Source organism: Anticarsia gemmatalis, chromosome 11 (genome assembly GCF_050436995.1).
Source record: "Anticarsia gemmatalis isolate Benzon Research Colony breed Stoneville strain chromosome 11, ilAntGemm2 primary, whole genome shotgun sequence".
Taxonomy (NCBI): Eukaryota; Metazoa; Arthropoda; class Insecta; order Lepidoptera; family Erebidae; genus Anticarsia; species Anticarsia gemmatalis.
Genome location: NC_134755.1, coordinates 11,613,922 through 11,636,307, shown reverse-complemented (window position 1 = coordinate 11,636,307; position 22,386 = coordinate 11,613,922). Strand labels below are relative to the sequence as shown.

The window sequence follows — 22,386 nt, the reverse complement described above, 5'->3', positions numbered from 1 at the left end:
GGTGTCAAGTTGGGTCGAGGTATTATGCTCAGGTCCGGTAAACTTCTTTTTTTGAACGCTGATGAAAATTCATGGTAAAATAATGTACAGTTACTTATTATAACATTTTGCTTTGCGTTTACCCTAAGCCAGCCTTTCTGATGAAAAAGTAATTTAAAGCTATAAAACATAAGAAAACAATTTATAATATGCCTAAAAGAAGTTAAATTAATTTCCAGATCAGTATATCTATTAGTCATAACGTGACTGATAAACGTCTGTTCTATTCAGCGTCTCCCGAATCCTCAGCCACAGTTAAAATTGTTAAAAACGGTCTCATATGATCAGCTCTAACAATACCAACTTGATAGGTATATGACATATATCCTCAATGCAGTATTTCATATCGGGTTTCAGCTGTTTTAAACAACAAAGCCTTGTTTTATCCCTTCACACATTTTCCCTACATACTTAGAGACACGTTCACCGCCAGTGACGCTGACTCCTACACGATGTCTATAAAAAGTACACAGTTACATGCTATACCTCATGTACTATATATAGCCAGAGTGCTGTCGCTTTGTTCCACCCCTGACGCAAAGAATTGCATCAGGTTACACCGACAACCTTCTAACTTAGGATCAAGACACACTGACCAGCAAAGATCGTGGAGGCTCTATTAAACAATATTTGCAAGTCTTGAATAAGACTTTTTTTAGAGATTTTTCAAATTATTTATTAAAATACACTTGTCTTCATAAAAGATATTGTATTAGTAAAGTAATATCTTCCGAAATCAGTCAAATCACATAATAATATGCTAGTAGGTGCATAACGAATGTTCCAAAACACATAGATACGACGTTGATAAGATTATATTTTTAAATCACTTTGATTATTATCTTATAGTCTATTCTTTAAATATCCGAGTAATTAAATAACTAGGTATTTCCTACAGTCTTATTTTTTTCGGAAAACGTAAGTTACACAGTCTTTTAAGTTATATCTATACTAATATTATAAAGCTGAAGAGTTTGTTTGTTTGTTTGTTTGTTTGAACGCGCTAATCTCAGGAACTACTGGTCCGATTTGAAAAATTCTTTCAGTGTTAGATAGCCCAGTTATTGAGGAAGGCTATAGGCTATATAACATCACGCTACAGTCATGAGCAGCGGAGTAGCAACGAAAAATGTTACAAATACGTGGAAAATTTTGACTCATTCTCTTAAGTGAAGCAAGCGAAGTTGCGCGGGTCAGCTAGTTTTAAGATAATTGTTTTATAATGGATTATTTTATCTTTTCTCTTGTATTTCCCTGAAGGGTAAATAACACCGGGTAAGTGTTACCGGCTAGATTGCACTACGTCGCTGTCCATTACATGTAGGTAACGAGAACTAACATAGTTAGTGCTGTACTTTCTTTAATACAATCTAGGACTTGCAGAATGCTACATATTGAAGTTATTTTTAGAATAGAATATGTTTTTTTTTTATAAAATACAATGGAGCAGACCTAGACTTAAATAGCAAAATTTAGTAGTATTGTAAGGGTCCCCTGAAAAATCTTTACCATTAATATAATTGTAGAACTGAAAATTACATAATTCGTGCCGTGTTTAATAATATATTACTAAATAAAAATATATGTCGCCCAGTATTATACATATAGTTTAGTAGCATTATAAAAGCATGGTCTATCGTAAACACTGTTAGAAGAGGGTATTAGAGCAGCCGTATATCTTTAAACATCAATCAGAAAGCAACGAATTACATTTTGATATTGCTTAAAAACACGGGTTGAAAGAGCATCGGTGAAAGCTTGGCAAACGAATGCAGGTTACGTTAGTTGTTGCGAAACGTAACAGGTGGCGCTACCTGGGGCGCTCTACATCAAAATGTACAGCATTTGTACAAATAACTCTCATACTATCTAGTTTTCAGTGAATCTACTATTTAAGTAAGCAAAAGTAATCAATAAATGTTCTATTCGTATTTGTAACAGTCCAAAAAACATATGTAAATCTTTCAGTCCATTTCGTCATATTTCGCAACCTTCATGTAACAATCCAAACGTTAATCAACTCAATCCATCAAATTATCACTATAACAATTAAGAGTACCATTTTTTTATAAGTCTACACGCATCCAGATAATGGATGAAGGTTTTTAGTAAAATAAGAGCTACGTTTTTACCCGAACACATTGCTATTGCATCGAAGAATATCGGAAACACACAAAACATAATATGTATCTACTCTCCACTCTGGAAAATTTAATGTTTATTAACAAATAATTAACAGTACTGTTGAATCAGGAATAAAAGACATGTATGAATGTAAATGAAGCAAAGTGGCTTTGGTCTCTGCCTACCCCCATGGTAATAAGGCGTGATTTTATGTAAATATATATGAGTAATTAAGATCATAGGTAAATAAGCCTGTACAAAAACAATAATAAAAACTGTTCAAAGAAAATTCGAAGAAAGTTACGTAGCATTCGTAGCCTCGTAGACGGTCTACGCCGCCCAGAGGATGCTACGCAGTAAGGGGTGTTTTTGCAAGGTTTACTTTGCGAAAATTTTTACTACAAAAATTTGGTTTTTTTTAAATGATATTATTAGAACATTTCTCTTATTTTTCACTAGAATAAAAGGATGCAGTTCACTAAATGTATGAAATTGAGTTTTTAATTCCTATTTCGGGCAAATTTTTTATGTTGATGATGGTGTAAAAATAGCCTTGTGATCTGATTCAATAATCCTGAGAGTTCAGCTGCGGACTGTAAGTTTCGATGACTAATGATGACACTGATACGTGTCGTGATGATGTTAAATCTGAATCGTAATCTTTCAGCTGTTTTCAGAATTCTGTTTTGACTGTTACCCAAAGAAGAAGAACAGTCTGCTAAATTGCCACAATTTTGTCAAAACAATTTATTTTGTCATAATTATTTCGTGAATTGCAGTAGGCGATCATAGAGGATGATAGAGATCATAATAGTAAATGATCAAGATCATTTACTATGACCAAAAACATATGTCATTTTTGAAATGTATTAAATTAGTAATATTTATACGTAATTTGTAATGTAGAGAATTATACATTCATATACGACAGAATATGCCGAAATATATACTTTAGAAGAAACAGAAATATGGTGCTGGAATTTTTCATAGAAAGAGCTCGGTATTGAGGTTCGATACATATATTTGAATGTTGTTTTAAAGCTAGAGCTCCCGAAAAAATACCTAGCAGAATCCTATGACTGTAAGATTAACTATATGCGTGGATGTAACACCACGAGTAGTAGATCATGTATTTATTCTGCCAGTAAGTACGATGCACGTCCACCTGGTGTCCTACTGACAGTGTGATGATGTTCAACGTGTAATGATTTTGATGTAAGCCTGCGTGCGCGTGTGTGTGTACGTGTACATACAGTGGGTGTGTGTGTGTGTCAGCGCGAGTAGCGAGTGGCGTCTGGTGGTCGGGCCGCGCCGCGCGGATGCTGCGCCTCTTAATATTGTAAACAAGAGCTTTTTCGATTGGTGGGCGGCAACGCGCACGCGTCAAGCGATGTGATCTTGTAGCGACGTTCACCTTTTATTTTTTCTCGAATTTATTCGTGTGTTTCAACTGTAAACGTAAATACATACGTTATGTATATAGAACCTTTTTACTTGTAAAACACAATTTGTAACGAACTTCAAGTAGGTATGTGATAATAATAATGAATGGTTACCGTGATGTTGCACGTACTTACCATTGTTTTTATAAAATAATAATTTATTAATTACAAGAAGCTCATCAACTCTCGCCATTTGGACGTGACTACAGGTGAATGGATTTTGTTAATTGTAATTTAGAATTCAAGTACCTTGCAGCGACGAGTCTTCACTCAAAACTCGCTTACCCATCAACTTCTATATGTATATTCTATCCTCGAGCTTTATATGTCAGGAGGATTGGGTCGTTGATAAGCATGTGCATATGCAACAGCAAAATCACCGTCAATTCGTTATGTAGGTATGTTTATTTGTTTCATATGTCATCGGACAATATTAAATGGCTAGGAAAGGTATTATCCAGTTAAAGATAGCTAAAGCTAACTTCCTCTTAAGTGTAGTAGTAGGCTGTAATAAAGAGTGTAACAAATATCCGGAACATTCATTAGTACCCAGCTTTAAATGTTTACAACATGGTCCCGGAGCTAAAAATGGATATGGATCAATTAGAGCTGAAGAACGGTCAAGCAACTTAGATGAAGCCTCCTCCTCTAGGTTGTAGTAATGGGACGGCTTCTTTTATGGAGATAAGAGAGTATATCGATTGTGCGGCGGCTGGCGTGCCGCTGGCGCGAGGTCGCAGCACGCGGCAGCGCGCGGCGGAGGCGTGCGGCGCGGGCATGCGCGCGGCGCGGGGAGCGGGCGCGGGGCGCGGCGCGGCGCGGGGCGGGCGGGGCGAGGCGCGTGCGCGGGCCGGCCGGGGCGCGGGCGGCAGACGCGCCGCGATGGTGGGCCGCGACAGCCGCTCGAGGAGCGCGGCGCGCCCTGAGGCGCCGCGGCATGAGTAGCGCGCCAGCCCGGCCCGGCCCGTGCGCCCGCCATGGCGCAGGCCGCGCCCGCGCCCCATCACACCCACTCCTTCGTGAAGAAGACCTTCCACAAGCCCACGTACTGCCACCACTGCTCCGACCTGCTGTGGGGCCTCATCGGGCAGGGCTACGGCTGCGAAGGTACGCGTCGCGCATGCGCCCCGCGCGCGTCGATACCGGGTGAGCGCGCGTCCGGCGCCGCCGGCACGACCAGCGCGTTATGCAACCGGAGGTACCGGCGCCGGGCGTGTCCGCGCGCCCGGCCCGGCCGCCCGCCCCGATCGATACGCCCCGGCCGCGCGGCCCTCGGCTGCGGCCGCTCCTCGCCCGCCCGTTCACGTGCACGACTCGCGTGCCCGCACCTCTCGCCTTGCACTTGAAATTTCAAGGACGTCGCGCGACTCCGTCGACTCCTCGGAGCCGCGCGCTCCCGCACGCCGCGGGCACGACCACGGCGGAGGGAGGATGCTCGCCAGGGTGGGTCTAGATCAGCTGAAAGTCGAGGGTGTCAGTGGCGAAGAGAGTGACACTTCGGGAGCAGAATATCGATCGATCTGTTTTGTAAGAGGTTTTTTCGTAGCGGCGCGGGGCGGGGCGCGGCTGCATCCCCCGCTCGTGTACCCTTAGCTTTAAGCTCGATGTTGTGAACGTGCCTGCTCTTCGTGGTGGTAAGTGACCATTAACCGCAGGGTGCTGCACCCCATACTGTAATATAAATTGTTAATTAGATCCGAGACGAGAAGACATCTTGGTTTTGCGCATTTTGTTTTGGTCCTTTGAAGTTACTGTTCCGAAATGTATTACGTAGACTAATTTCAGATCGATGACTATGTTAGCGGTGCTCGCTACTTTTATGTGATTAAATATTGAGCTTAGCTTTGACTAAAAATATCATAGAGTCGGCAGCCTTCTAAGATGAATGTACCTTGAACTTACAGAATAGTAAAACATGTTGCGTATGAAGGTGAGGGATCTTTACTGCAGAGCTAAATGCTCATGTTGTACAGGATCATAACGCTTAGCTCGAGATCACACACCTCTACATAATGTTAGGTATTACATCACGTATTATTCGATTACTTTTTCCTTTTATTATCGCGCTTGACGTCATTATTCGTTATGGTAAAAAACTAAACTGGAACAATGGCAGTTAATTTTAAAGGAATGGGGAAACGTAGATGACTGTAGAATACGATAATATACGTATACATTTAGCATGTTTGAGGGTGTTACTCGAGCTGCGTGTCTTGTTTGACTTATTGATCTACGTCTGGTCCCTCGGGGATTACGTTGAGAGCAGAGGACAACCACAGCTAGGCATCATTTCTATACATTTTTAACCTTAAAATACATTTGAACCTGCGTTTTATATCATGTAACATTTTTATCCATCTTTTTCTCAATAATATAATGCCCATTAAGTCTATGGTTAGTAACTGTTTTACTTTTAAACCAGCTAGTTTTATGTATTTTATAATATTTTATAATACGATTTCAATTTAAAGCGTTTCTCGTGATTCCTCTTTTGAGAGATAAGCAAGTGTTTATATTAGTTGATCGGAATAATTGTCGATTGTCATAGATATCGTATAAAATATAGGATTTTCTTAAAAAAAATGAATCGAACTAGAAAAGGAAGTGATTTGAAGTACTTGGGTTACAACGTAAGCGCTGGTCACGTAGACACATCGCTCCGTTACAGAGTTGAGGTTGCCTACTCGCGTACGTTTACAGTTTTGAAAACGAAAATACTCAAAAAGACTTTTATTTTGACAAATGTTGGTTAAAGGCAAAGATGTTTCGGGTCTCAAGGAACTGTACTTACAGTTACGTGTTTTACTATTTAGTTATTTTCCACGAACTCTCCTAGTTCTTAAATCTTTAGTAACGATATTTAAAACTTGACTTCTATTTTGCAAATTAAACGAAATTTACACCTCTGTTTTGCTTTTCTCAAAATTGTTTAATATTTTCTTCTTTAAGGCCATCACATAGTGTTCTTTTTTTATATAAAAGCATGCCAGAGCTTATTTGCCTTAATTAACGATAACTTACGTGCTTTTGACTACACAAATTACTTATGAAAGTTCGATAGTATGAAACTATCTCGAAAACGATATCAATTTATATTTAAAGAATCTAAAATAACTAATTGTCACTCAGAAATAGAGACACATTTTGAACCTAAAATCCCTTTTCACATCTCGAGATAAGTATTGATTAACTTATTGTATGGAAAGACATACTCTTTTTACAGTTGGAACAAAATCTTTTATAGGTACACCTATCAGTTATTTCAATAGGTGTCGAATTGGGTATTTATCTACAAATGCTATCCTTTTTGTAAAAATACAAACACATAAAATCAGTATCAGCAATAATCAAACAAGTCTTAATGTACTTATTGAGGCAGCAGTTGGTACTGAGTGAGCAGTAGGTTCTGGGCTCTATATAATTTTCTTGTTAAGTCACAGAGAAATTTTCTGTTATGTTTTTACATTTCCCTAACCTCAAAAAGTATTTTTTTACTAGAATTAACCCAATTTATACGGAAAATGTCCCTAAAAGCACTATGGCAAGAAAACAAAAAGCTTAGGTATTTTCCGTTTCAAATCACTAAGTAAAAAGGTATTAACAAAAATTGGCAACTTGATTCACCCTAACTGGATAGTCTATGGTCACAATTTTTTTTGATCTGAGGAATCTAGTGCCATCGCACTGCTTGTTTGTAGAAAAGGTCCTACTTTTACATTGTCAAACTCTGCTCTATATGCCTAACATGACAGTCACTAAATGCGTGGTCAATCTGTGAAAAGAACATAACATAACACAAGAACATCCTATGTATAAAATCAGTATCGGATGTTACTACAGACCAAGAACTTCTCTAGTCGCGAACTACAAAGACATGGTATTAGTAATTTGATTTTGTATTACAAATAAAAGTGGCAAATATTTAAACACTAATCAAAGGCAACAGCGGGCTACCGAATCTCGGAAGCACGCCTTTCCTTTCCATTTTCATAACTCTTTTTTATCGAAATGAATAATTTTCAGAAATTTAATATTTCTAGGTCTGATATAGGCTTTTAATATTTAGAAATTGTACAAACAAATCCTGATATAAGAATTAAGTAATTGTCTCAGTTAAAGCATTTAATTTCAATTCGTTCAATTGTTTACTAGCTTCTCTACGTAAATATGAATCTTTCTTTTTTTAATCAGAATCAGCTCTAAAATTTTGAAAGCCACCGAAACTAGAAAACTTTTGTCACATGCCCAACACGAAAGTATCGATTTTGTAAAATACTTAAGTTACTTATTGTAAAATCAACTGGTTCATTAATTTAAACATATCTAGCTAATCATGTCCAATGTTATAGATAGAATATTCTCGAAACAAATAAGTCTTACATACCTAATATGATATATATAAGGATATTTTCTATTACGTAATACTAAACTCCTCCAGAATACTTTCTCGTATCCTTTGTAGCTACGTCGTAGCGAGGTCTGCGTAGAACACGCTAAGTCGTTGTAGCACATCGTAAGTCTCTCGTAGCGCGCCTACGCCGTAGTAAGTTAGTCTACAGAAGTTGCGAAATCGATCGTACTCATGTAAGAGGTTTTAATAAGGTTTTTTTACTTTGGACTATAAATTCAATGATCTTTATACAATAGTGACAGTCATTCACATTGTTAATAATCAAACTAAAAAATATATATCCGATGATGGTGGATGGTCTGAAAGCTCTTTAATTGCTTATTTATTCTAAAATGCTTTCTCTTAAATTGCTATTGCAGCGCCATTTTACTAGTAAGTCAGTATTGAGATCGTCGTGGGATTATTTAATTATTTTTCATTAAACACTTGTCGTGTCATACAACACCCTTCCTCTTTGCTCGTAAGCGACGTCCACTCGTAATGTAAAGTTACAAACCTAGTTACAAAATAATTACACCAGTGTTACTGTCAAACAGCAAACAAGCCTTTATTAAATATGAAACGTGATCTCACAAAGCGGAACGGCGCAAAGGGACAAATGCACAACTGTCAGTGCAACATGCAAGACAGCTGAACAAAAAGCGTGGAGCGACAAAACAACAATAACATTCATTATTCCCGCACTATCTCGACTGTCGCCCGACACGCGCGACAATGCGCCGCGACAAGACAATGCACGTCCGTAGTTGTGACAGGGCGCGCAATTGTTCGCGCCGCACAGACCACAGATAAGGAATGCGACGTGTGGAAATGGACAAGTTATTGTCGCGCGCGGATACAGCCTTTACATGAAGTGAAGAATAACGTGTGACGTCACGCGCCCGTCCACACACCTATTGTGTATGAGGGTTTATCAAATCATAATACCCCATACTAGATTTGGGAAAGGGAGCGTTGAATCTCCCAAATGTAGACTATATTTGTAAATTATTTGGTACGCAATTCAACCCAGTAAGCAAAGGATATTAAAAGAACTAGAGGTGTAAAGAGATTTTCAAAATTATCTCAATTATTGTTGAAACATAATAAAATCGTAGCATCCTTCCGTTGTTTTCGGTCACTGCTGTTTAGTTTTTCGACTAACGTCATGATGTCATCGACCTGTCTTGTCTCCACCAGTCACCAGTCTTACCACAAGACGCTTATAAGACAGAAGATCAGTTGATAAACCAATGATAGCTCAAGCGATTGTAAGCTACGATTTAGTTCAACACTTCGTGAGCAAACACACCACTTAACTTCAATTTTTAATTTCTTTAAATCATCATGACATACGATACTACACCTTATGTGAGTGTCCACTAAGTAAAAATTCATTTGTAAGTCAAGCACCGTGGGCGTTCGGGAAACACCTTAGTCGATTCTGTATTTACCTTTGTTTCGATAATGAGTGTCGTGGGCAGCGTGTCATAAGCCGTGACATTTCTATTTATATCCAACATTTACATTTCATTATTGACTCACAAAAATAGATGTTACTAGTGGGTCGATTACTCTTGGTAAAATGATATTTTGATTTGAAACAAAGGACTTTTTAATGATGATTAAGGAAATGACCTATTTCATTTGTTTCATGTACGCTTATGAAAAAAAAACTGAATACAGTTTCTATAAAGCTCTATTCAATACTTTGCTTTTCCATACATGCATGAAACGCAAACTCAGTCGTAAGTCACACAAAGCACCAAAGCCCTTAAATTGCAAAAAAATAAAAGTTTATTTTGAAATAAAGCGACGTTCTAAATATAGAATTCCTTGCTCTTGCAGCAGTGGAGTTAAAAAATTGAATTGGTACAAGCTGGCGGTACCGGGGCCGCGGGGCTACGCCCGGCGTATGTAGGCCAGCTGTGACGTCACACGGTGATGACCCACTTCTATTGCCATTGAGAGACGCGCGTCAATGGTGCCCCCCTCCGACCCCCCCCCCCCCGCATTCACCGCACACCGCGCGCTTGCACCCAACAGTGCAGCACCCTCTGACTGTTGGAGAGGGCGTGCCGGATAATGTCGAAATATTTGTCGTACGAGCTATTTTTAGATCTGTAATGAGATTCCTAGCGACCGCAGACTGTAGTTCTTTAAGATCACAGAAAAACTTTATACTCCAAAATGTATGTTTTTACAGCGTACTAGCCTCATCGGTTACATAGAAAATTCTATGCCTATTTGCAGTATTATCAATATCTTAATACGTTGTAATATTACATGAGGTTATTTAGCAACAGTTGTTCACTGCAGTGACGTAATAACAATTATTCATCCAAGTGGGTTAGTGAACGAACGCTCCATTCAGCCGCTGCACTGTTCCGCATTTAATATGTATCGTCAAAGGGAATACGTTTACACTGCATCGAGCAAACTCTTTGTGTTTTTAATCAATATGTTTTTGATATGAACATTGTAGAAGCTTGAATGATTGATAGAGTACATGTTTTGCTTGAATTATAAATCGAAATATGCAATATTTACGTGTTATAGTCTGAAAAATGCTTTCTATTTCATCTTTGTGACCATTGATATGTTAGATGTAAGAATTAAAAAGCAATCTTCATCAGATGTCAACATTACACTGATATAGCTAAAAAAATAACGTATTGCAAAGTTTATAAATTCGAACATAAATATATTGTATTCTATTTAAACTTTATTGCATACATAGCTTTTTCCTGCAAACAAGAACTAACGCATCAATGAATCAAAGATATACGCCTGACAGTTTTCTAGACCACATAAAGGGAACAAAGCACATATCGTGTCATCCTCAAGTAATAATGAGAGCAAGCTTCATTCAGATACAACGCTTCGTTCTTAAGTGCATCTCTTGTTCGTAACAAGAATGAACATAATGTAACTTATTCAAGAACAATAGTCGCAGTAACTGTAGGAGTAGCAAATTTTCTCTATGTGAATGCACAATCACAAAAGACATGGTACAATGGGCAAAAACTTAGTCGTTCGTTGTAACACTATCTATTATTTATATGAAAGTGCTGAGGGGCACATTGTGTCTCAAGTTTGCACTAGTCTATTATTAATGCAGTTCTGCCAGCTTTTGTTGTCCGTAATGACGAACGGTGACTTCCTCAAAACGAAACATCCGGGTCGATGGAACTCTGACTGTCTGCTCGCTTATTCTTTTTATTTTGACTGTTTATGCTGCTTGAACTTTAAAACTGTTTAATGTTTATTATCAGTTGTCGTTGACTTAGTTATTTTGAATTTGCATCATTATTATAATCATCACGAAGCTTTTCATTGGGAATAAGCAGTTGATAATATAATCAATGAATACTAGGTCAATAATGGTTAATCTTGGCATATAGGTTTGGGTTTAGATGCAATTGTGAATCAATAAGTAGTGTTTCTAATAGTTAAAGCTTTTACTTCAGTATTCAATCGAATAAATATAAAAAGCTGTGGATATTGAAACGATTGGTGGTAATTAGACCGTTTATACAAAGTTCTCAATAAGTGTGTGGTGGGTGTGTAACTGTATACTCAACACTATTAATTAACACTACTAATTAAACAATTCAATTGAAAATAACTGTTATTGATAGTAATTACAAAGAAACTGTTGTGACACTTCATCTTGACTAGCATTATCTATAAAAAACCTCAACGTATATATTTGAGTTTAAAATATTGATCCCATCCCAGATCAAAATAAAAAAGAGCTTCTAAAAGCTTCAATGTTAACAAATCAAAAACCAAATAACGAAACGCTCTACCAATATACCAAAGACAATAATAGATGCAATAAAAAAAACGATGTCAACAAAATAAAAGTGCAATTACTCTTCCTAAATTTTGCGCTATTAAAATTTGGCAATGGTGCGTATGTAGGTCAAACACGGTACTCACAATAGCTCTATTTATATCAAGTAAAACTAAAATACACCAGTATTCCTGTACGCACGGACGGAAATAAACCACCTATATGTGTATTACACTAGAAGTTAACATTGCCGAGACGCCCTACTTGATTTTAACTGCCGCGCGCGTCAAACGGAACGTACGAACAAAAATCGAAATTCAAATTATAGTTCTTTATGGATTACTTCGACAGATTATATCACTAATTTAATAAGGTTTCATGATGAAGGCTTAAATTGTCGTAAGTATTGAATTCGATATCTTGTGAGCTTTAAATAAATATTTGTACAGCAGTTTTTGGGTCATGTAAACAAACAAACAAGCTAGCCAACTGCTGTATCAAATTTATCATGATGCTGACGTACAATTTCGCTCCTGGTAACATTATATACGTGTATACTGCAGAACCGTTTCAGCAGTGTTGTTGAGTTGTAGTAGATCATTCATAAAAAGCTCTAGGGCATGCCTCCGGTCCTCAGGCCGCTGTGTTAATGAGGCGCTAGCTGCTGACGTAAGCACAATGTGTACGACCTATTTCTTGTTTGAAGACATTTGAGGAAGACATTGAAGGCATTATGTTGGTTTTTTTAACTCAGAGATTACGATACTCCTCTTATTAATTGATAATATAATTTATGATATAGTGACAAAAAAATATAGTTTGGTTAACAGCTAAACCAGCTTAATAAAAATCTATAAATAATAAAGCCAATAAAATTAAAACATAATTTGAGAAAGTTAATTATTATGTAATGCATGCCCACGCATTTCGTAGCACGTCGTAGCGAGGTCTACGTAGCAAAAACCGTAGGCTACAAAAAAATGCTATCACAAAATTAAATGCTTTGTTTCAAAATGCTATCACATTAATTCTATTGCATAATTTTACGTATGTATAAATCTGATATACATGTTCCTTTGTTATAAAGTCGGTTTAAACGATCTGGTTCAGCAATATCCTGGGGCTAAACCCGAGGGACCTCTGACGTCACTAAGCCTGACCTAATAAATAATCTAATGCACTCGCATACGAACCAAAATAGAGAGAATTGTGTACTAGTATAATTAAAATATCCAGCTTAAGAGAAATATTTGTATAGAATTTCTAATACCGCGAAGGTTTTAGAAAACATAATGCTGCGTAACAAGACGTATCACTGAAAATTCATGCTAAAGATTTTCAAATGCTAATTTTTTTTTAAAGAACCATCAATAAAACTGGCTGAATGTATTTTCTTTATTATATTTTTTTGATTTCGTTTTTCAAATGATTACACACAAGCCATATAAAAAAGTAAGAGTTTTGTTTTCTCATTGGTTAAAGTTGCGAGATAATATCGATGCCATGAAACACATCGATAGCTATCATCACAAAACAAACGATCATAAACGCGCTTATGTCGTAATTAACGCCTTTATTATTATCTATTTATGACTTAATAATTCTATTTTAAGACAAAAGCTAAAAGTTTATTTCCTCGTTACTCCGGATCGTGGCGGTTAAACAGATTTCCCATGGGTTTGAGTTATGGGAAACTCACTAGCAAATTGATTTTGAATTAATTTGAGTAACGTAACATGTTAGTAGCTTGCTTTCTGTTTAATTAAGGTAACCTATATACACTTACCACTTACAGTAATATTATTTCAAGACTTTGTAAATAGATTTTAAAGTTTCTGCAACAGAAATATAAAACAGGAGCCGTTTTTGTTTTGAGGACTAGTAAAATTTAATTTAGCTCTACTTCGATTCCGTCAGTATATAGCCATAGCAAAAGTTTACAGATAGTGATTTTAAACATGGTGTATATTTAGTGAAACGTCGGTGTGCGATGATAGGGCGGTTCTCATCTCGATCGGCGGCGTAACCGGGTCGCTTCGGAGAACTGTGTCACTGATGACGTCACGGGGCGGGCGGCCCGCACCGCCGGCACCGCTCCTCCACGGACCGATCATTCGCCCCGCTCGTCCCACTGCTCGGCCCACAGCTCGGCCCGCTCGTCCCGCACGAATCATATGAATTATTATGAGTGATTAGTTATGTACACACCGACACTAAATGGGTCAACGAACCGCCATATAAACGTGTGTTTTATTTCTCTTTTTTTTCTCAACAAAACACACTTTCTTGCCAAATCGTTGAATCGTACCGTTCTACAAAATCTTGAAGCGTGTGTCAATGATTGAAAAGTTCATTTGTTTATAGTCTTCCTAGAAATCTTTGATAGGTTTGGATTTTGGATTTTCTTATTTATACATTTCCTTACCATTTATTTCAAAATAATATATTTTTACTGTCACGTACTTATTATTTGTGAGTCATTAAAACATGGTTTCTTAGTTAACGATTGGTGTAAGTGTAACAGTAGTAGGTAAAATAAATCGATTTAAAAGCTATGTTAGTGTAGTACCGAGTAACTGGTACGTGCTATTCCGGAGTGTTGTCTGAATTCTTACGAAACGGTTATTTTACGTAGCGCATAAGTGTGTAGTAGTGTGTACGTCACTGACGGTTAACTGTCGGATATTTTTAACCGTGTTTACTGTCGTAACACTGTCTATTCCGGATAAAATCGGGATTATGTGTCGATTGCAAGGTTTTATATCTAACAAACCAGTACTCGTGTACGGACTTACAAACTTAATGTGATCTACAACACTCTTAATTGTAACACTAGTTTGTATGTCGATTGCTTGTATTTGATACAGTAGATGAAGTATTTGTTATACTCATTCGATAGTGAACAAGTGTGATGAATTGATAGAGCACTGAAAAATCTGAAACTCATAATATAATTACCAGTTCCAATTTTCCTCTTAGCAAAGATCTCGAGAAGACCCAATTTAACACATGATGCTAATTTCGTGGAATATATTTATGAATAAACTAATTCCCATATCTTCAGATCCTATATAACCACTATTAGATATTTAAAAATCACTTCAGACTACAACTATTAAAGGGCCATTCCATTACAGATTAATCACGTTTCCCGCGCACTAGGTACGAACTATTGCAACATTTATGGCAAACTAGTGATGTATTGGTTGTTAGAAAGATTTACCGTCGCCGGCGAACTGCTGCGTGACGTCAATTGTGTATAACTCAAGGTTCAAAACAGTTCTAGGGCCCACTTCTCTTAAATTATGATCCAGCCGTTTGTCAGTACATTGTTATTTATTTTCATGTGCTTTTTATTGGAGAAGGTGATCTTTAAGTGGTATACATTACAGATTCCGTGGAGCAGTATTTAAGAATGTTGATTTTAAACCGATATAAACCTGTAGTGAATAAAAATACGGGTTATTTTACAGACACTACATAGTTTAATTTTTGTAAAAGTATTTAAAAATCACTTTTGAGTCGTCTTGTCCGTTTAGTTTAATTTTCTGTTTTCAGAGATTAAAATTTAAGGGTAATTTCGTTAGTTTTCCGGTTTGATAGTGTAAGGAACACATACGTATGTATGAGCAGTGATTGTTTACGATGATGACAGCGCGAGGCGGCAGGCGCGAGGCGCGGGCGGCGCACGGCGCAGGTGTCGTGTAGTTCCGCCTCAGGAGCTGTTTGATCTGCCTCCACGTCCTCATAAACTATTTAAAGTACCTTTACTTTATGGTCATCTATTATTGTCTATTGTTTGTCTATTCATTCAATAAAGCAATGGACACGTCATTATGTAGAGCCTGTGATCGAGATCCTACTGATTCAAATCTTTGTTATAATATTTTTACATCAGGTAGTTATTGATTAAAATTTTAGGTTCAAGAAATTGAGAAATCAGTTCCGATTGTAGTTCACTTAATAACTAATAACTGAAAACGTATTTCTAACAATCTACTACAAGGTACTTTTGAATCTTAAATATAATGTAAAATTGTAATCTTTTAAATTAACATTTACGTGAGGACTATTTCCTCCTTCTGCCTGCTTTCCAATTAACTATTAATTATACGTACCATTGTATCTAAATATAAAAGTTCTCACTCACTTAGTTCGTAATAAATATAAATAGGCAGCTATATTAACGTACTATTAGCCGAGTTAGTCTGATTTAAAAGACGATTTACAAACTATTTTTGGATACGCGTAGTAACTACAGGAATGTAAAAATACGCAGAGTGATCTAGAGAATTACTACTCATTACGATTATTTCGTGATTTGTTATCAAATTTACAGAAATTGAATAAAAAATAGTACGGAGAGTGAGGTTATCGAACGCAACAAACTAATCTTTATCTAGCAAACAAGATGCAAAGGCAGCAAAATTATACAGCCAAAGCTCCCGATGGGGATAGAGCTAAGCCACCCGCGGCTAAGTCAAATTCAAACGGTGAGGTGGCGCGCGATTGGCTGGCGCGCGTGACGTCAATGCCGACCTCCCGCCGCGCCCCCGCGCGCCCCGCACCGCCCCCGAAGGCCGTGCCACAAGCTTCTGAAAAATAATCACGATTTTCGGACGGAACGATTTTTTTTCTTTTCTTTAGCACGTACACAGACTTCATTGTTCCATGTGTTGATATGTGGGTGAAGGTGTTATTCAATTATTTTTTGCGTTGATTTGAAATGTGGCAAGCACGTGTTAGTGGCCTCTGTGTAGTAGACGTATGGGTAAAGCCGTGAGTTACGTGCGATCACGTAAGCATCATTACGAAGTATACGAAGTAATCAGTGCAACACAACTGTTTTAGATAAAATGATCTTGGAAACTTTGGATTTTCAATGATATCGTTGATATTGGGAGCATGGACGAGAGGTATAAAGTTTAATTTTGGTTTTTTTTTTCGAATATTAGCGCATGGTAACAGTTATTTACTAATTAATACTAATGCTAAATGGCGATTTGTTTTGTTACTTACAATACCAATTACACAAGCTAATAATATTTCTTCTACTTATTATTACTTTTTCTTTTCCTAAATATTAGTTTTTTTATTAAAAATAAACAAGGATAGTGAAATGGTAAGAAAGATATACTATAAATTTGAGGTGTAGAGCTTTGTTTGGTTTTATTCATACAAAGCTTACAAAAGATACTTTGACTCCGCTCTACACAGGAATAAGAGCAAAGATCGATTGAATTAACATCATACCATTTAGTTTCAAACCTGAGTACTGAGTTATTTAATTTCAGTGTATTTTTTTAAACTACGGTGTTAGTCTTAAACAACATGGTTCTTTAACAATTTTTAAATTGTTCACTGGCTGAATCATCACATCAAAAACCTAGTTTTGGATTAACTAACTGACGAGTTGGATAATAACTAATCCGATTTTTTTATAACTTCAAATAATTTTGTCATCGTTTAAAATAAATTGTAAAGGTCTAAGTGCTTAGATAGCTTTATAGTGAAGACGTAATTATTTAACTAAAAGTAAAAGAACATTTCATAAAAACGTGTGATATAGGTATCTATTTTTGCAAATGTCAAGTTATTAATATGTACAAATAGTTATAAAGATTACAACATTACGTTAACAATCAAGAAAATTAAATAAAAAAACAATACAAACATATTTTATTTTTTGTATTGTTATTTTAATCTCCAGAAGATAAAGTAAGTTATCAAAAATACTATCAGAAATTATAATATTCTAATTTTAAGGTCTTCCCGTGTATTGTTCGGTATATTTATTACAGTTTTGTTTAACTAAAACAAATCATTTGAATATTACAATCGGCCATTGTGACGTTGTTTTTTTTTTCTCACAGCGCGCACGTCGTGCTATGGAATAAAGTCGATACAGCCACACAACTAAAGAGTTGCGAGTGGCTAAGGCCTATAGCAATTGAGTTGACGCGCGGTGGCAACAGGTGGCCGGAATTTTTACGATACATAATTAACTACCTGCCGTAGAAAGGACATGGCCTTTGACTGCCCTAGTCTATCATTCGTTTACGATAGTTCAATTTTAACTGTAAGGTTCAATAACAACATTAAATACGTGACGGGCAGAGAAATATATATAATGAATGTACGTTACGTTATAATAATTTTACTAATATTTAACTACCATAAATAGAGTACCTACAGTTGATCCCTTCGAAAAATGTTATGAAAGGAAAATGCTTTTGTAAGATAGGCCCTCGTTGATAGAGTCGGTAGCATTTACAGCCAAAACAAAAAATACAAACATATTTATAGCTAAACTATGATTGCTTCTAGACAAAGGTTTGTCCCAATAATAAATGCACATTGCTATAACCATCCACAACGTCCTGTGAGAAAAAAATAAAACAATTAAATGCGAAATCAATTTTACAAACCACATGTGCACATTATTACATAATTTGAAAACCACAATAATTTCACAGAGCAATTACGAGCACATGTCAATCAACAACACAGAGAGCAATAAAGCTGGTTCTATAAATACGTGGTGCGCCCAATAAGGCGGCAGAATTGCGCGCGTCGACTGCGTACACGCATGTTTACAAGCGCCGCTATTTAAAGCACGCCTATTCGCGTGTCTCTGACTCATTACTAATTAGCTAACAACCAGAGGTTACGGACATCGCCCCAATACGGATATAGGAACTTTTTAATACTATTTAAAAATTACCGAGTTCTGATTCTGAGAAGTTGAGCGGGAAGATCGGAACATTACTGAGTCTCGCTGCGGTTTGTGCACAAGCAAGACGTTTTATTACGTCATGTGTTAAATCCAAATGAAAAATACATACCAATACCTAAGTAACTATTTAATATGTTTATTAATGGCCAATTATTTTCACTTATAAAATACATTCAGGATCAAATAAGATTTTATTTCCAAATGCAACTCACATGACTTGAAAGTAGACTAAAGAAATTCAACAAGGACAAAAAATTTAAAGTTCGTAGCTAAAGGTACTGCCATTTTTAAAAATTCAGTAGCTAGAGTCAATTAAGCCTCTTTATCTTAACATATTAAAAATACTCTGGCCTTAAACCGTTTGATCATCAGAGGACATCATATTTGTTCCGTACTTTCATAAATATAGTTTTAATATAAACATTGAACTTCATAGATGGTGATCATGAAGATATAGGCTATTGCCCTCGGGCTATTTCAGTGCCTACGGAGTGTTTACTTTGGCATAACGACTAACGATCACTGCTCACGAACATGCTTCGAAAAAACTTCTGTAATTGATTGTATTTCCGTATTTGGAAACGATTGAATTTGAAGGGAAAATATTTATAGTTTTGATTGCTAACCAGTTTATAAACCAAACTTTCAGATTTGATGTATTAATATGCCTGATTCCAATTAATATCCTTTTCTAAAAACAGACATAGATCAGTATCTGTTCAATAATAAACTTTTTCGTCTATCATGAAATGAACAACCTATTACAAAATACGGGATTACTAATTAGTGTTACATTATTAATTAACTGACAGTTATCAGGACTATCACTTATAAATCTAGTGAGCAGTATTTCTTTTACCAGTTTGGGGACTTTTATGTAATGAGTAAAAATACTCTTTGCTCCATTCCTACTAATATTTTTCTGCCTGGCAGTGATGATCTAAAGTCCTTCCACGTTTAAAATCATATTATTCTTTACGTTTATTGACAAGCAGTGGTTAAAATTAGTTTACGTTTGTTTTGTAAAATAGTATATTTAGGTATAACCAAACAATGTTCGTTCTTGCAACTTAGATTTTTGGTGCCATCGAGTTTTAGTTTGGCGATCAATAATAAATAGTTATGCCAATATTCATTCGCGTTTCCAAAATTCAGGTATCTTCATTTATATTTGCACATATTTGCAGCATTTAATAATAGTTAATATAGTATTGTGAAAACTAGTGTCTGTGTCCGTTTTATAAACTCATGCCTAAGTGCATACAAGTATTCAGGCAATCTGCCATACAATTTTATATGAATTATTACACAATTGCCTATCACTGTCGAGATGTAAATGGTTTTCTTTATTATTAGACCCAAAACTAATTCGAATAATGTTTTTTTCTATAATTATACTAGAATCGCTACATAAGTCAATCATCTCCCAGCAGGAATCCTTAAAGAATCATTAAATGGATACTAACACTCTTAATTATAGTTTTTGGAAATATTACATAAAAATAGTAATATTTTTTCAAGTTAATACCTATTTAAAATGTAACATGGTTTTATAAAAGTTTTGCATTTAATAAATCATGGCGAGCTTGATTCAGCAGATATTAAAGTAAAAAAATGTCTCCCAAGATTTATAAGGATATTTTTTTTATCACTGCGTTTGTTTCTCGATTCTCGTCCCTTTATTTATAGTTAATGTTAATAAGAAAGTATATATACTCCGAATATGTTTCCGAAAATAACGATGGTCATTTAATGCATTACTTGATCGTTTTATAAAACAGAGTACTTGGAAACATTGAAGTCTACGAATTGCTACGACGTAGCAGACTCGTAGCTACTTGCATACTTAGTCTTTAGTTTCCTATCTTTAAAAAGATTGAGAGTTGTGCTACTTTGATATTAAAAAACACCCAAAAGTAATATTAAATAAATAACTCTGATGCTCTGCCGTTGTGAGAATATTATCTTGATTTTGAGTGAGTTTTTTTAAGATGCGGTATTCACTTCAGTTTATTTTTATTAATTACTTAAGTACGAATTAGAAACGCTTATATTTTCCATGACTAGTTATTGACCTAGACTATGCTCCAGTAGATCTCCATAAGGTGATCTCAGAAATATATGCGTTCGAAACGCAATACATGATAGATGCTTGGTAAAGTCTAAACCTCAATTTCACATTATATAACGAGTAGTAAGAGCGTTATGGAATTGTAAAAAGTGATATAAGCAAGTCCGAAATACACAGTATTATAGAATCATGGTTTTATACAGCTTTGTCAAATACCTTCGGAAATACATCATAGTGAACCATACCTTTATCTTTACTAGCATATCTTATTATATACCATATCTTTTCAAAATGTACTATCCTGTGAAAACGTGGTACATTAATTTGTAGGTTATTAGTAAGAGAGTATACGTGTATAAGTTGGCAACACCTTGTCTCGGCAAGATGGCGAGATGCGAGCATGCGCGCCGGTATCGATCCGCGCGAGATGACTCCGAGAGCGCGGCCGTACATGCTCCCGGCACTACGCTTGTCTATGCCCACTGCCCGCGCCTGCCGCCACTATCACTACAACCTACTTTCATTTACTAATATTTGATGCTGCTCTTTTTTTAAATCGATGATGCTTTACTCCATGTTGATTTGTAAAAACGCGTGTAACATATTGCTCTTTGCTCATTTAAAGAAAATTTAAAGCATTATTACTTAGGCGTTTCTATAAGGTTTATGATTAGATAGTATAACATAGAGTAGCTAGAATGAGAAAAAATGTATGTTCATATTATTAACATATTGTGTAGGGTCTTTTTCATTGTGTTTTGTTGTACCTCTTGCAACGTTTTACCATGAAAAGAATGTAATGGGCACCAAACTACTTATTATCCCAGAATAATCGATATTTTATTAATCAACAGTAGTCAAATTCCAACACCATAGACTCATAGAAGACGAATAAAAATGCCTACAAAAATCATAACCATTGAATAATACAATCCCGTTACGAGATTGCTGGCCAGCCCCTTGTGCAGGGTAACAAACGCTATAATGATCACGTTTAGTTAACCAGAGGGCGATAGAGCGGTTGAACTGTTTGTACACAATATTATATTCATTTGATTTAACTTGATAAAACTTATAGATATTGTAGAACAACTATTTGTCATACTCGTAAAATTTTAGGTACGGTGTTCTTGCGATTAGCTCAGCAAAAACAACTCTGTCAGTTGTCTTAGCCATTCAGGTCGAAAACTATATTATTATCAACGTATTACTAAAAACCTACACAACTACACAACCTAGTGTAGCCAGTTCATTGAGGCTGCTTATGTATTGTGTCATAAGTATAAGCAACTGATTATGCTTATGACACAATACATCAGGCTACTATGAGCTTTAAGAAACTATTGCATTGTAGTTATTAATGAACCATCATCGGAAGTTATCAGCGCATGTGAGGGGACAGTAACCCTTCCGTCAGTTAGCGTGTATGAGATCCCCTGAGGCTAGCATGACCGGAATAACTCGGGGGTGCATCGCGTGACCACTAATGTAATTCGTGCGCCTCGTTATTATACCATGTATTACAAATATTCAATATTTTGATGGTATTTTAATTAAGTACTGTAAGTGGAAGAAATGCCTTTCTTGTTGTAAAAACGTTACTAATAAGGACGTAAGGTTGTGCTAGATGTTTAACCGACTTTGTCGACAAAGACCTGTGAAGTCATGCAATCGTAACATCAGCAAACTCTACTCTTGTGATAATGATATCCATGCTATAGGGTTCTTAAAATCGCTTTTAAAATCATTGAAAGTCGTAATTAGTATTTTTCTTCTAAAATCTAA

At 36.2% G+C, this 22,386-nt stretch overlaps 1 protein-coding gene across 5 annotated transcripts in view; it reads left to right on the top strand.

The window, feature by feature from the left end:
* Window positions 1–4,464: 4,464 nt before the first annotated feature.
* Window positions 4,465–22,386, top strand: part of LOC142976782 (diacylglycerol kinase theta) — a 36,335-nt gene continuing 18,413 nt past the window's right edge. For 4 of the 5 annotated variants that reach the window (XM_076120343.1, XM_076120346.1, XM_076120342.1 and 1 more), the window contains exon 1: window positions 4,465–4,712. In XM_076120343.1, the coding sequence (XP_075976458.1) occupies window positions 4,583–4,712 (130 nt within the window). In that variant the 5' untranslated portion in view covers window positions 4,465–4,582. Of the gene's footprint in view, window positions 4,713–16,661; window positions 16,711–22,386 lie in introns of those variants that run through there. The other variant, XM_076120344.1, reaches the window with a different exon arrangement.